General features: G+C 41.2%; 1 protein-coding gene and 1 long non-coding RNA gene across 3 annotated transcripts in view; both read left to right on the forward strand.

The window, feature by feature from the left end:
• DCAF12 (DDB1 and CUL4 associated factor 12) overlaps positions 1-13,982 on the forward strand; it is a 29,531-nt gene that overhangs the window by 4,307 nt on the left and 11,242 nt on the right. For both annotated transcript variants that reach the window (XM_042862300.1, XM_042862301.1), the window contains exons 3-6: positions 5,566-5,772; positions 7,023-7,083; positions 12,542-12,735; positions 13,747-13,812. In XM_042862300.1, coding sequence (XP_042718234.1) covers positions 5,566-5,772; positions 7,023-7,083; positions 12,542-12,735; positions 13,747-13,812 — 528 coding nt within the window. The remainder of the gene's footprint in view (positions 1-5,565; positions 5,773-7,022; positions 7,084-12,541; positions 12,736-13,746; positions 13,813-13,982) is intronic.
• LOC122174966 lies at positions 1,586-5,547 on the forward strand. The gene is made up of 3 exons (XR_006177288.1): positions 1,586-1,724; positions 2,417-2,624; positions 3,565-5,547. It is a non-coding gene; the product is annotated as an uncharacterized LOC122174966 (long non-coding RNA).

Consider the following 13,982-nt stretch of genomic DNA (forward strand, 5'->3'; position numbering starts at 1 on the left):
GAAAAAAAGTCATGTTCCCACAGATTGTAACTCTACTTCAGCACTGTACTTTGTTCACTGTAAATAAAACTCTGATACCAGTAAATAACACCTCAATTCACCTTTGTTTCAGTGTTTTGTGAGAGCATAGTCAGATGCTGTTTCTCTTGGGAGCATTAGGTTTTCTCTCTGCTGCATGTGATGCCATGTCTGTTTCCAGAATTTGTTAGCTTCTTTGCCAGGTATGGTGTGGGTGGCAGAGATGCCCTTTAGCGAGTGAAGTCTCTCACTTCTCCTTCCTTTCCATCTGTCGACATGTATTAACTGTTTGCCAGCCTTCTGAAATTAAACAGAGAGCAAGATGCAAATAAAAACTGACGAATGTGGCTTTGGCAGTGAACATATTTAGTTGCATTGAAGTGCATGCCCAGGAACTGTGAGGACTTAAGAGTTTTGTATCCAGGTGGAATGCTTGCTTGAGCTGCTCTGCCTCTGGAAATGGGAATTCAGGGTGAACTCACTGACTTTTTTTTTTTTTTTTTTACTGCAGTTAACTCCTCAGAAGTTCCTTCATGTTCTTGATAGTTTTTCTTTCTCTGGACCTTTTTGAGGAACTTGTGTAAGGCCATTACCCCTGCTGCTGATTGTACTGCACAACCTGTAAGTAGGTTCTGTGCTAAAATTAATGCATGTTGTGATCTCAGTTGGGAAGGAGTTCAACCAGTTTGAGTCTGCTTAGTCTTTGAAGGTATAGTGTTTCTTGGAGACTTGGCGTGATATATTAGTGAATCTGTATTGCTATAGAAATGAAGAGTTTTATGGGAAGCATTCCATGATTTAAAAGAAACGAGAAATGTTTACAATCCAAACATAAAACAATACTGAGAAACGTGGGAGGGACGGGGGGGAAATCCATGCTTTTCAGTGTAACCAGCAGTGGTGTTAGTGTAACTACTCTAAGCATTGTCTTATTTCTATTGTTTTGTTAGTGAAATAAAGTTTAGAGATAATGATGTCATTTTTCAGCTTGGCTGAGACTGAAATTATTGTGGTCGGGTTCAGCTGGTTGCTGGCCATGCCCTTGCAGAACAGGATGTTCCCACCTGCTCATTCTTGCTGGCGCTAGTGTTCGCACGGCTGAGGAGTCAGCTGGGTCAGCTTGCTGCTTTGTATTGAGACAAAGCCTAGCTTCTGCCAAAGGCAGAGAGAAGATCTGGGTGACCTGGAGCTACCTGAACACCTGTTGTTGTCACAGAGCTGGTGAGGCAGGGAGCGTATGTGAAGAAAGTACATGTAGATTTCCAAAGATTAACTTAAGCCAACTGTGAAACTCTACCCCAAATTATTCTTTTAGTGAGCCTCCTTAGCGAGGCAGTATGTTTGTTTGGAGTTTTTTCAGATGCTTATACGAATGATAAAAGTGCATTATGCTATGTGATTTCAGGGCAGCATGTGAAGAATAAGTAGTCTTGTTCTTTGTATCTTGTGACTCTGAGTCTATCCTGTTTCTGAAGTAAAAACATACTGTAGCTGTGGGTGACGTGCTTTGGTTTTGTTCAGATTGGTTTGAACAGGCAGCCTTAATTTTCAGTTGATTGTATCTGCTGTTCTGTGCGCAAATCCAGCGGCGGAGGATCAACCTGTTCTTCATGTGATGCCATGAAAATTGCATTTCTTAGATTTTTTTAAAATCTTGCTCTACGTATGAAGATGAGTCTTATCAAAGTTTTGATATTCCCACTAAAGTAAATATGACCAGAATGCTTCTTGAAGTAATGGTTAGATCAGATGTAGCATTAAAATGGCATAGGCAGAAATATTTGTTACTTGCTGCATTTCTTTGACAAATCCTTTTGGTTAAAGACTTGTGGGAAGTACAGTTATATTTACTGAATGTGTATCTTCTCTTTTCCTTTCCCTCCTAAACTTTGTCCCTTAAAGGCAAGTCAAAAAATGAAAGTGACATCCAGAAGATGAATTTTGCAGTGCAGAATCAGGTCTTCTGATACTTGATTTCTTGTTACAAGAAATTGGCTTTTGGCTTGTTGATCAATTAAGTTCCTCCATTAATGAAGTGAAACATTGTAAACGGTATGGCAAGGGGACAGCCTCTTTAGAAAATGTATAGGAGCTACTTGATAGAAGGATTTCTACTATTCTGCAATACAAAATAAAATAATAAAAAAATAGGCAGGCAATTAGTAATTTTGTTGAGTGTGGAAATTATAGCCAGATTCTAAAAACTTGAGATTGTGACAGATGTAGTATGAAGCTGTATCAGTCTGCCGTGGTTCTAGAGTGACACAGCACTGTTGTAGGATGTCCTTACGAATGTTAAAGAAAGGATTTCTCTGTGATGTTGTTCAGTTTGTTTCCTTCTTAGAACAGTATTGTCCTGTGGAGAACAAGATGGCTGAATTTGCTTTGTTTCTCACAGATTAGGTATGGTGCTTGGACTGTGGGCAGATGTCCGAAGCGGTGTGAAGCAGTCCTTCCTTGAAGTCCCGAGGATCAAGTTATTTGGCGTGCTGGTTACTGTCGTGCATATATTTTACTAGTGGGAAGAATGCAATTGTGTAAAACTTAAATTCAAGGGGCAGACAGCTTGCTGTTTTTTTTGCTGTGTTTGCTGCACCTAGTGGAAGGTTTGGTGTTTTTTTTTGTGTGAGTGTGACTGGCTTTTAGCTTCTGTACAAGTAGCTGAAAAAATTCTTATTCCCACTTCATAGAGTGGGGAAAAAAATGGATAATACAGCTATCATGCCTTTGTCAAGACTCTTTAAGAGTCTAGACTGCTTGGGAGCAATTTTCAGTTGTACTTATTTCAACAGTAGCAACAATACCAGTTTTCTTAGGAAAAGTAGGGTAAACTCTGTTTTCTTCAGATTTATTTAACTACATGCTGGAGTTATGGCTGAACTTGTTTATAAACAGTCAGATATTTTGCACTTTATTTACTGTAGTGTCTTTAAAACTCATAAAACCGTGTTCAGTTGTCAACATTCTTAGCTGGATGCCTATTTTGTTAGAATGCTTTAAAGCCCAAAAGGCAGAATTGCTAGGAACAGCTGCTTGGCTTCTGCATGCTGAATTTACAGGGAAGATTTCTTGACATTTCATGGTTCTACTTGTAAGTGTGAACTTCTATCTTTCTGTGCTGTCCCAGATGATGCAAAAGTCATGATGTGAGCAGGTAGTGCTTGTTTATTTTACTCCTGGATTGTGCTTTTAGTTTGCCTGCGTTATGTTCTGTTTCTTCCAATGTGCAGTAGTTCCTGGTTCAAACTCTACAGGTGAACCTTCAAAGCCTGTCCCTTAACTCAGTGTGAGTTTAGGGTCTGTGATACTTCAGTATTGTATGTTTCCAAGTTCTTTGACTAATTGATTAGTTTACAGTTTAGCTTTATGAAAGGAGTTTCACATTAGGCTAAGTATTTTTATTTATTTATTAACCTAGTATCAGGCACAGATGTGTGACAGGGGTGTCAGACTGGAGAACATGGAAGGTTTTTAATTTCAGTCCTCCTATCTATTGAGGTGCCATTTGAGCTGTGCATCTCTAATTGCTGAAACATGATTTTTCAGAATCTGTGGGCATCCTGAAATGTGGATGTGTTTTCCTAATGATCAGTTTTGGTGCCAGCGTTAGGACCTGCAAGTGACACCAGGAACTGTCAAAGGAGGGCAGGGGAAAGTACTGAGATCTTCCGTTGAAAGAAAATATTGAAGAAAGAGAGATGAGAGGAGAAGAAATTAATGCATACACTGCAGGAACAGGACAACTAGTTTCCAGGGATGAAGTTAGGGCTGCGCTGTATGCTGAGTGTTCATCAGTAGGTTTGGATGCCCAACTGCACTGAGGGCAGTGAGAAGTGTCCTCCACCTCTGTCTGCTCAGCTGCACTTCAGCTGTTCCGTCACCCCCTGCGTCTGCATACAGAATAAAGAACTGAAGGTGAAGATTCAGCAATTGTAGGAGCTGTGATCTCTGTGCAAGACTGATGACTACAAAGGAGAGTGAATTGTGGGTTGAAGTTGGTGTAAGTCTACACAGAACACAACAATGACATATTGATGGAATGGGTAACATGATACTTGAACAGACTTTGGTGAGGGAACCAAACTCTGCTATAATCCTGATTTGCAATTGCACACTTTTCTTGGAGCCAGGTATGCTCTGTGATATTCCATTTTCTTTTCTGTCATTTGTGTTGCCCACAGTATCACGCATTCACAGGTGTTGAAAGAGACCTCTGGGGATCGTTATGTCCTACCCCCTGCTAAAGCAGGTTCCCTACATGAGATTGCAGAGGAAGGCAGGCAGGTGCTCTGTCACCTTTGAAGTAAAGGACTTTGTTGTCATGTTCGTACTGAACTTCCTGTGTTGAAGTTTGTGCCCATTCTGCCTTGTCTTGTTGCTGGGTACCACAAAAAAAGGAGCCCAGCCACATTCACTTGACTGCTACTCTTTAGATATTTCCAAGTGTTGGTAAGATCTCCCCTCAGTCCCCTCTTCTCCAGGCTGAGCAGTCCCATCTCTCTCAGCTGTTCCTCATACAGGAGGTGCTCCAGGCCCACAGCCATCTCTGTGGCCCTCTGCTGGTCTCTCTGAGTAGCTCCCTGTGTTTCTTGAACTGGGGAGCCCAGAACTGGGCACAGTGCTCCAGATGTGGCCTCTCTAATGACAGAAATTCTGTTGACAGAAAACATTCTTGACAGAAGTTGCCTATTGTCATTAGCTAAGCGTTTATAAACTGCTCATTTGGCACATTTTTCTCCTGGAAACTGAAGATTGTTGGCCTGTGCTGCATGGTTCTTTTCAGTTAAATCAGTTTGTCTGTTGGAGCAGCTGCACTCTGGACACTTATGAAGTGATCCAGTGTGAATGAAGTTAGACTTTGTTGGACAATGTAAGCCATACTTTGCTATAATTGTAGTTTAAACTATAGTTTACCATTATAGTAAACTATAAGCAAACTTTACAGTTGTATGTTTGAACTGACATAACTCAGTGTTCAGTGATGGGTGAAGAGTTGTAGGACTTCATAATTATTGTTGCTTTTTTTTTTTTTTTTCTGCCAAAGGAAGAGTAACACTGACATACAACTTTTTTTTGCCAGCTGATGAGCATAGCTGTTCACTCTGGCAGTGCTGTGTACCCTTATCTGTGCAGCCACAGACTTGTTCTAAGTGCCCTTGGGCTTACTGGCTGCTTTGAGGTGGATCTATCTTTCTCACTTGTTAAGAGTAACTTGAAAACAATTTTGTTTTCTCAAAGTATTGAACAGGTAGTACATTTTAGACTGAGTGTTTGGTTATTTGAGAAGCCTTCTATGTAAGATTTCTCTTTCTGTTCCATTGCTCTGCAAACCAAGTAGTATTGTTGAAATAAACCAATTAAGTTAAAGTGGGCTTTATTTATTTTAAGTAGCAGTTTGTACATGTTTTTCCAGCCATACTTGCAGCATTTGTGGATTTCAGCCTCGGGAGAAAAAAAAGAGGAAAGAGTAATCAAAACCAAATGTCTTTGAATGCTTTGTTTTCTTGGTCTTTGTTTAATGGTGACTTATGTACTCTTCTTTTCCAGTTATTTGTGGTAGATGTCCAGACTGGTCAAATTACCAAGATTCCTATTCTGAAAGACCGTGAGCCTGGCATGGTGAACCAGCAGGGCTGTGGGATTCACGCCATTGAACTCAACCCCTCAAGAACCCTTCTGGCTACAGGTGGTGACAACCCCAACAGTCTTGCAATTTATCGTCTGCCTACACTTGATCCCGTCTGTGTCGGAGATGTAAGTGGGAATAGTTGGGAAAATTTATTGTTGCTTGTAAGAATTTTGTCTTAGAAGTGCCCAAGGTCAGAGCAAGGTTAAGACTTCTGAGTTTTGTAGTGAAGAGTGAAAAATCTCTGAATTTTGAAAGCTTCAAAGCACTACTGATGTAGTCTTTTTTTTTTTTTTTCTTTAACGAAGTATCTTAAACTTGTGAGGTAGTTCTGATTTCCTTTTCCTTGCCTTCATTCAGGTCCACTTCAGATCACTTTTAAGCATTGAAATTGTAACAAAATCTAGAGTGTCATTTCAATTATGATGATGAAGATTGAAACTGAGGCACAAAACTGTTAGCAAAAAAGCTCTTGAAACTGGAAAGATGATGCACGTTGTTAAAAGTTTTTCCTTTTCTAATGCAGCTTACATATGGATTATTCCAGAAGCAGAACTTGGCTTTGAGGATTAATTCTAACTCTGTGGCTTATGGCACTTTGATGTAAGCTGTACCAGAATCTATTTCTGAAATGTCATCATGCTTTTTTAAAATATCCATTCTTGAAAAGGAAAAGGCTGAAATGAGTGCAGTGATGTCCTGTTAGTCCTTCTGTCATTTCTCCTTCCTTTTGAATAAGGACTTCATGAAGGCATCACAACAGCAAAGGTCAGAGTTTCAGCTGTAGCACATAGTGAAGCCTTCCTGCAGCTGGCTGTGAAGATTTTTATGATTTGCTATTTGCTTACATGCTGCTGTGACTTTGCAGATTTTTCAAACAGAACTAAAGGCTTGGAGACTTTTCCTCCCTCAGGTTTCTTTACATACTAAATAGAAGATTCTTGAATTAATAGTCTTGAAAAATTATTCATATATTGTAAACAGTTTTAGTAAGTTTAGTTTTAGTTATTATCTGTAGCAGGGAGATGTGTTTTACGAAATATCTATTTTGTGAAGGTAAGGAACACTGCTTTTGAAAATGAAATCTAAGTCCATACACTTGAGATCAGTTTGGCTTTGGTTCGAGGTCTGTTTTTCTATGACTTACTTGCTCTCTAACTGTTAATTGTATGTTTAGCTTTATCAAAATAAGTTTAAAATTAGTGTTGGATATGTGAGCTACTCCAGCTTCATACTGGAATTTTACCTGTATGATATTTTTAATGTAGGTCTGGGTTTTTTTTTTTTTTTTTTTTTGTGCTTGTACTAAACTGGAAAATGAAGAATACGTCTCTGAATATAATGGCACAGCAAGTCTGACTTTTTTTTTTCCTTTTAGGATGGACATAAGGACTGGATATTTTCAATTGCATGGATCAGTGATACTATGGCTGTTTCTGGTAAATTCATCTTTTTCTATCAATATTTTATTACACTGGCATACTGCATTAGTACAAGCCTTAAGGAAATGCCTTTATCAGTGCACGAGAGCACTTCTGGCAGTGGTGATCATCTGCCAGTATCCTTGTTCCAAATGCTTCTGTTTGATTTCTAGCAAGTGCGCTGGGAGAAGGAAAGAGCTCACTGTTGTACTCGTTGTTAAATTTAGCATTGATGTTGTGGTTAATTAGGCAAAGGATCTCACTCTGAATACTGTGGCCTTCAGTATTCTGTGCTGAAACCTTACTATGCTATGGGCTCCACAATCTGTAGCCAAAACAGGACAGTCCTACTGCTGCAAGACTCTTTCCTTTGGCTCCTTTTGGTGAGACTTGTGGTTCTTCATCCCCAGTTTCTACCTGAGAGTGAAGCACATGCCAGTGTTCTTGATGTTTTATGTGGAAGTCCTTCACTGGGTTATGGGCATGATTAGACCTGAAGTATAGGGTGGGTCTATATGGGAGCTACTTTGAGGGCAGGATACTTTTCTCTGTGCCTTCAGAGTCATTGCAGCTGACCGTATCAGTTGAGTTGACCAGCAGCGTGACTACTTTGGCTTCTTTTAGTCAGTGAAAGACAAGAAGCCTCTTGAAAGAGGTTTCAGCCCATTCACAGTCTGAGTTCTATCTCTTTCTATGTCTGAATAGAGCTTATGGTTAGACAAATTAAGTCTTGAGTTTGCCTGAACCCAGAGCAATGCACTGTAGTCACTAAACCATTTTCTTAAATGTTTCATTCTGATCCAGGAAGTCACTTTAAACCTGGTCTGTATAGAGGGTCACTCCCCTGCAATGAGCAGGGACATGCACATCTATATCAAGTTGTCCAGGGATATGACGACATCCACACCTCTGGGCAACCTGTTCCATTGCCTCACCACTGAGTGTAAAAACATTCCTTATATCCAGCCCAAATCTCCCCTCTTTTAGTGTGAAACCGTTTCTCCTTGTCCTGTCACAGCAGACACTGCTAAAGGGCCTGTCCCCACCTCTCTTACAGCCCCCATTAGACACAGACAGGCCGCCCTCAGGTCTCGCTCAGCCTCCTCTTCCCCAGGCTGCACAGCCCCAGCTCTCAGCCCGTCCTCACAGGGAGCTGCTCCATCCTGACCATTCGTGCGGCCCTCCTCTGGACGCTCTCCAGCAGGCCCCCGTCTCTGCTGTGCTGAGCACTCCAGCTGTGGACGCAGCGCTCCAGGTGCGGTGTCACAGCGCAGAGCAGAGGGGCAGGATCCCCTCCCTCGCCCCGCTGGCCGCGCTGCTTCGGCTGCAGCCCAGGATCCGGCCGGCTGCCTGGGCCGCAGGGCACACTGCTGGCTCATGCCCGGCTGCCATCCACCGGCACCCCCAGGTCCTTTCCGGCAGGGCCGTGCTCTGTCCCTACGGCCCCCGGCTCGTACTGGCAGCGGGGGTTGCCACGACCCGGGTGCGACGCCTCGCGCTTGGATGTGTTGAGCCTCAGGAGGTTCCCCTGGGCGCACCGCTCAATGTGTCTTGGTCCTTCTGAATGGCATCCCCTCCCTCTGCTGTGTTGACTGCACCCCACAGCTTGGTGTCGTCACCAAATTTGCTGAGGGTACACTTGATCCCTCTGATGTCATTGATGAAAATGTATTGATCCCAGCACTGACCCCTGTGGGATACTGCTCGTCAGTGATTTCCAGCCAGACATTGAGTTATTGACCACCACTTTCTGGACTCAATCCTGCAGCCTTCATTCATCAAACAGTCTACCCATCATATTGGTTCTCCCGGCTGGTTCTCCCGTATCTATTCCCTGCCATCCACGCCCCTTTGGGAGGATTTACTCCATGATCTTTTCCAGCACAGAGGTGAGGCTGACAGGGCAGATATTGGTGTCATCCTTTTTACCCTATTTAAAAATGGATGTGGTGTTGCCATTTTTCCAGTCACCAGGAGCTTCACCTGATTGCCACAGCTTTTCAGATATCATTGAGAATGGTGACTACGTTGGCCAATTCCCTGAGGATTCTGGGATGCATCTCATTGGGATCCATAGGCTTGTGGATGTTCAAGTTCCTCAGCTGGTCATGAACCTGATCTTTGCTTACAGTGGGAGGGGCGTTGCTTGCCCAATAACTGCCTACCAAACCAACCATATGGGGGCTCTGTGGCAAGCAGTTAACAAAGAAGACAGAGAAAAGGCAAAACAAAGTTAAGTACCTCAGCCTTCTTGTTTGTTGTAAGCTGCTTGCCTGTGTCACTCTCTGGGGGGGTTATGCCCTCCTGGACTTTTCTGGTTGAGGTACCTGCAGAAGCTTTTCTTGTTCTTTTTGGCCTCCCTAGACATGTTCAGTCCAAGCTGGGCCTTGGCTTTCCTGACCCCATCCCCACACAGCCTGGCAGCTTCCTTATTCTCTTCCCACAGTACCTGTGCCTGTTTCTACTGCCTGTGCATTTTCTTCTTGCTCTTCAGTTTGACTAGCAGGACCTGGTTGAAAGCCAGGACACTTGTCTCTTGCCTTCTTTTCCTGACTGGCTACACATGGGGATGGAGAGCTCTTGCATGCTAAGGAGAGCTTCCTTAAGGATTCACCAGCTCTGTTCTGCACCTTTGCCCGTGAGGACAGTTTCCCAGGGTGTTTTGTTGACGAACTCTCTTGAGAGCTGGAATTTAGCTTTCTTAAAATTTAGCATCCTGACTTTTCTCTTTGCCTGTCTCACATCCCTCTGGAGCATGAATTCAACCACAGCATGGTCACTACAGCCCAAGCAGCCTCCAATCCTGATGGCACCAGTCAGTTCATTTGCATTGGTGAGCAACAGGTCCAGGAAGCTGTCCTCAGTGCATTGCAGGAGCCTTTTTAGTTGCTTATAGTTCTCCATGCTACTTTCCCAGCAGATGGTATGTGCCACGTGCCTGCAGCTAATATAAAAACCAATAATGGAAAAGGTCAGTTAGTGACTTTTTAGAAACTTGTGGGATAACCAGCATAATTTCATAAAGAATTACTTGCGTAAAGGCAACAGTACCAATATTCCAGTGCATTTATATGGTAGCTTTCTGTCTTTCTGTGCTGACAGGATATAACGTTTCACATGGTTGTCAAACTGAGATGATAGAATATTGTGACTGTCTCATATAAAAATCAAATTAACGTTAATTGTTAATTGGGTTAGGATTTTCTTTTATAGAGAGGGAAAAAAGGCTAATCCTGGAATTTGATTTTGAATTTATTAATGCCAATCTTCATGTGGTGCTGATTTAAAAGTCTGTATTAAAAAAGTAATTTTAAGTCTGCTACTAAGACTGAAGAAAACAGCAGAGATTATTAGTTTTTCAGTGGTGAGATAAGGTCACATTGGGGCACAGCGTGAGGAATAGCGCTTACTGTTGAGTGGAGGTGTGAGTAAAAAGTGCCATGTTCACTCTTGTGTGAAACTTCTAGCAGGATATCAGTTCTAGCCTCCAGATGAGAGGCACCAAGGGAAGACATGTCAAAAGCAAAGAAGTAGGTCTGAATGCTAAACTGAATTCCTGAGAACTTCACCAATCACACTGGGAGGAAGCAAAGACAACTGGCACTTCAATCAGCAAGATTAAAATAATACTTTTATCTGAAACAATTAACCAGGAATATTTAAGCTCCAGATGTTTAGAAATTAGCAAATATCTTTATTTGAACTGAGAAACTAAATGAGAACTCTTGTTTCAAAACTCAGATTTCTTGGGGTAGGTTAGATGACATAGAAAGCAAGAGATGAGCATTTGTTCATCTGACATAAAATACTGTTTTCTTCCAGCCTGAGGTTAGAGCTTTGATGGTGCATCATCTCACCACTGTCAGAACTGTTGGAAGAGAGCAAACTGGGCCATGGGCTTGATTAGTCTTACTACTTAGTTTCAGTAAGGGCAAGACAAGGATTTGCTTCTAAAATATATAGCAGTGTATATCAGTGCTTCGTGAGTATAAAATTAAGATTCTTAACTTTAAGTAGCCATGATTCAGAGAGAATGTCTCAATTGCTGTACTGACTGGACAAGGATTTCCATGCCAAAGGTTTCAAAATGGGCTGAATAATTCTCAGGATGAGCCTAGGCTAACAAATAATGCCCTTCTTGGCTTCAGGGCTAACCAGTTAAACAACGTAAGTTGTCTTTTTGTGGCTGTTAGGGCTATTAAAATGGACTGCTTCCTCCTAAAGTGAGTCAAGATATTTGGAAATTCTACTGCTGGGCATTCAGTCTCCATAACAAGATTAGGTGGTATTAGAAGCTATCAGCGTGTAAGCTGAGTGGCAGCATGTTTTGTCATTTGCTACCTGCTGCTGTGCTACACCATTGGAAGTTCTCTTTCAGTCTAGTGGGTGATAGTGACAAATTCAGTGAATTCATCTGCCAGGGGGCAAAGACATCTATACAGTATTGCAACAAGATATATTGGTAGGCACTACTGCAGGAAGATGGCTTACTTACTTGTCTTTGTAACTTGCTCCTTGTGAGTTTGCCATAAGGATTTATAGATTCTTAAATCTGTAAATTTAACAGGCTGATGAAGATGTTCAGTCTTTTCTAGTGACTTCAAAGCATGGAAATGTAACTTTGGTTTTCCTTGTGAGAGAAGGGAAGCGGTTTTTAAATGGTGTAGGGAAAAAACTGAGTTTTGAGTCAAATCTGTCAGGGTTGACTGAAATGTAATTATATGTGTCAGAAGAGAAGGACATAAGCATTGGATTAGGTCTTCATTGACTTATGAACCAAAGAGGCTCAGCTTTTGTCACCTATTTCTTGATTCATATTTTGGCTTAATATCTCCAGATTTCTTAGAAAAATACAACTTGTTCAGCTTAAGTTTCTTAGTTCTTTGAAGATGTTGTACAGGTTTAAGCAAAGTTTGGATCAAATCTGTTTTACAGTAAAATTGTTACTTAAAAAAGCTGTTTCTTTTTAGTCCACAAGTATGCATTTGAATACTTGTGCAGTGAGAGAAATCAAATGATTCAAAATTGACATAAACATAACTACATTTTCTTGGAGGCTTTTTGTATTGAATTAGCACACATAGCCTTGGTAAGCTGAGCTAAATGTGTTGACTGTTCAGTTATGTCAGAGTTTATTTCACTTATGAATCATTAATGGTTCATAATGCATTCTTTTAATGCATTCTGGTCTATTTGAAAATAGATTCAATACTTAGAAAAAAGTACAGGAAAAAAAAAGAAACACTTAAATGAGGTCACAATATTATAATTTTATAGCTCAAGAAGATCATGTTATTAATCCTAATTAATGACACCCAACAATGCGTTCAGTTGAGTTCAACTAAAAGCAGTAGATTTCTTTCCCTAACTTTTTGACTGTGTTGTTTATTACAGTTTGTTTCTCACAGGGGGAATTTTATGTGTGTGTTTGTATATATGTTTTTATACATGTGAAATGCTGTAACTGTTTATTCAGGTTCTCGAGATGGTTCAATGGGTCTCTGGGAAGTCACAGAGGATGTGCTGTCCAAAAGCGATGCTAGGCACAACTTGTCTCAAGTTCCTGTCTATGCCCACATAACACACAGGGCTCTGAAGGATATCCCTAAAGAGAACACCAATCCTGACAACTGCAAAGTTCGAGCGCTGGCTTTCAACAATAAAAACAAGGTCAGTCAGATACTCAAGACAGTTGAAAATGCCTAAAATCGTCCAGAGGTACTAGAAAAAAGTGATCTAAATCAAGTGCTCTGAATCCAGCTGTGTTAAGGGGCAGTGTAATGATCCTTTTGTCTTTCCCGTATGAGATGGTTATCTTCATCTGCTTTGTCTGCTTTTGCCCCCTCCCCCCCAATTGAAAAGACTAGTGTGCTTCTTGAGAAGGAACAGTTCTGCTGTGAGTCTGACTTTTGATTTGTACCCCAAAGGGGGTAAGGGGGAGCACCTTCAGGAACCACAAGTAGCACCAAAACCAACTGTTGTAGCTAGCCTTGAATGCTCATGTTGCTTTCCTTCACCATTCATGAAGACCAGCTAATACTCAGATAGTTCCTGATTTGATGTCTGAGTTGTTACTAAATGTTCAGTTGGTGGGGTGATTGACACAAAGGACAAGCACCAGTGTTTGCTTTGGTGTTACTGGCTTTTGACAAATAGTAAATGTTAACCTCACCATTGCTGACCTTTTATTAATACTAGAGATGAATTGTACTGGAGCAAGTAGGAATAGCAGCTCTTCCTTCTTTAATTTCTGCCCTCAAACAACAGAAATCTGAAGTCAAGAAGAGCATGCTCTAAGAAGCACAGTGCTCCTACTGGCATTTTCATCGTGCTAATCACTCCTCTGTGATGGAGACTTCAAACAGCTTTTTCAAGTAAATTAGTGCCAGAGTCAGAATCAGTGTGGGAGCTGCTAGGTGCCAACTTCAGTTTATAATGTCTAATAATTTGCATGTTTGTCCAACGAGATCTAACCAAAGTTATTTTTGGTTGTTTTAATAGTTCTTATTCTACCTAGCACCTTTGTAGTTTGTGTTCCATCGAGATCAATAGGAAGCGAAAATTATTTTTTGTAGAAGCATGTACAGGATTACAGGTGAAATATATATCATGCCCAGCAGTGTGTGATGTTTTTAAAGGCATTTGTAACACAGAAATTAACTGTGCTTGTTTATTTAATAGGAGCTGGGAGCAGTGTCCCTAGATGGGTACTTTCATCTTTGGAAAGCAGAGCACACACTGTCAAAGGTACCTTTTCTGCTTTGGTGTTACATTTTGAAAATTGTCTGCTGTTACTGCTGTTTGTTGTTTTCCATCTGCTTTAAATGCTCGTGGAAAGCAGTGTGTGTAAAATAGTTAAAAGCTTTCTGTAAAATAAAATGTACCCCTCAAAAATAAATAAAGCTTCAGGAGGTGAA

Source organism: Lagopus leucura, unplaced genomic scaffold (genome assembly GCF_019238085.1).
Source record: "Lagopus leucura isolate 7727_CA_CO unplaced genomic scaffold, USGS_WTPT01 Super-Scaffold_650, whole genome shotgun sequence".
NCBI classification, from domain to species: Eukaryota; Metazoa; Chordata; class Aves; order Galliformes; family Phasianidae; genus Lagopus; species Lagopus leucura.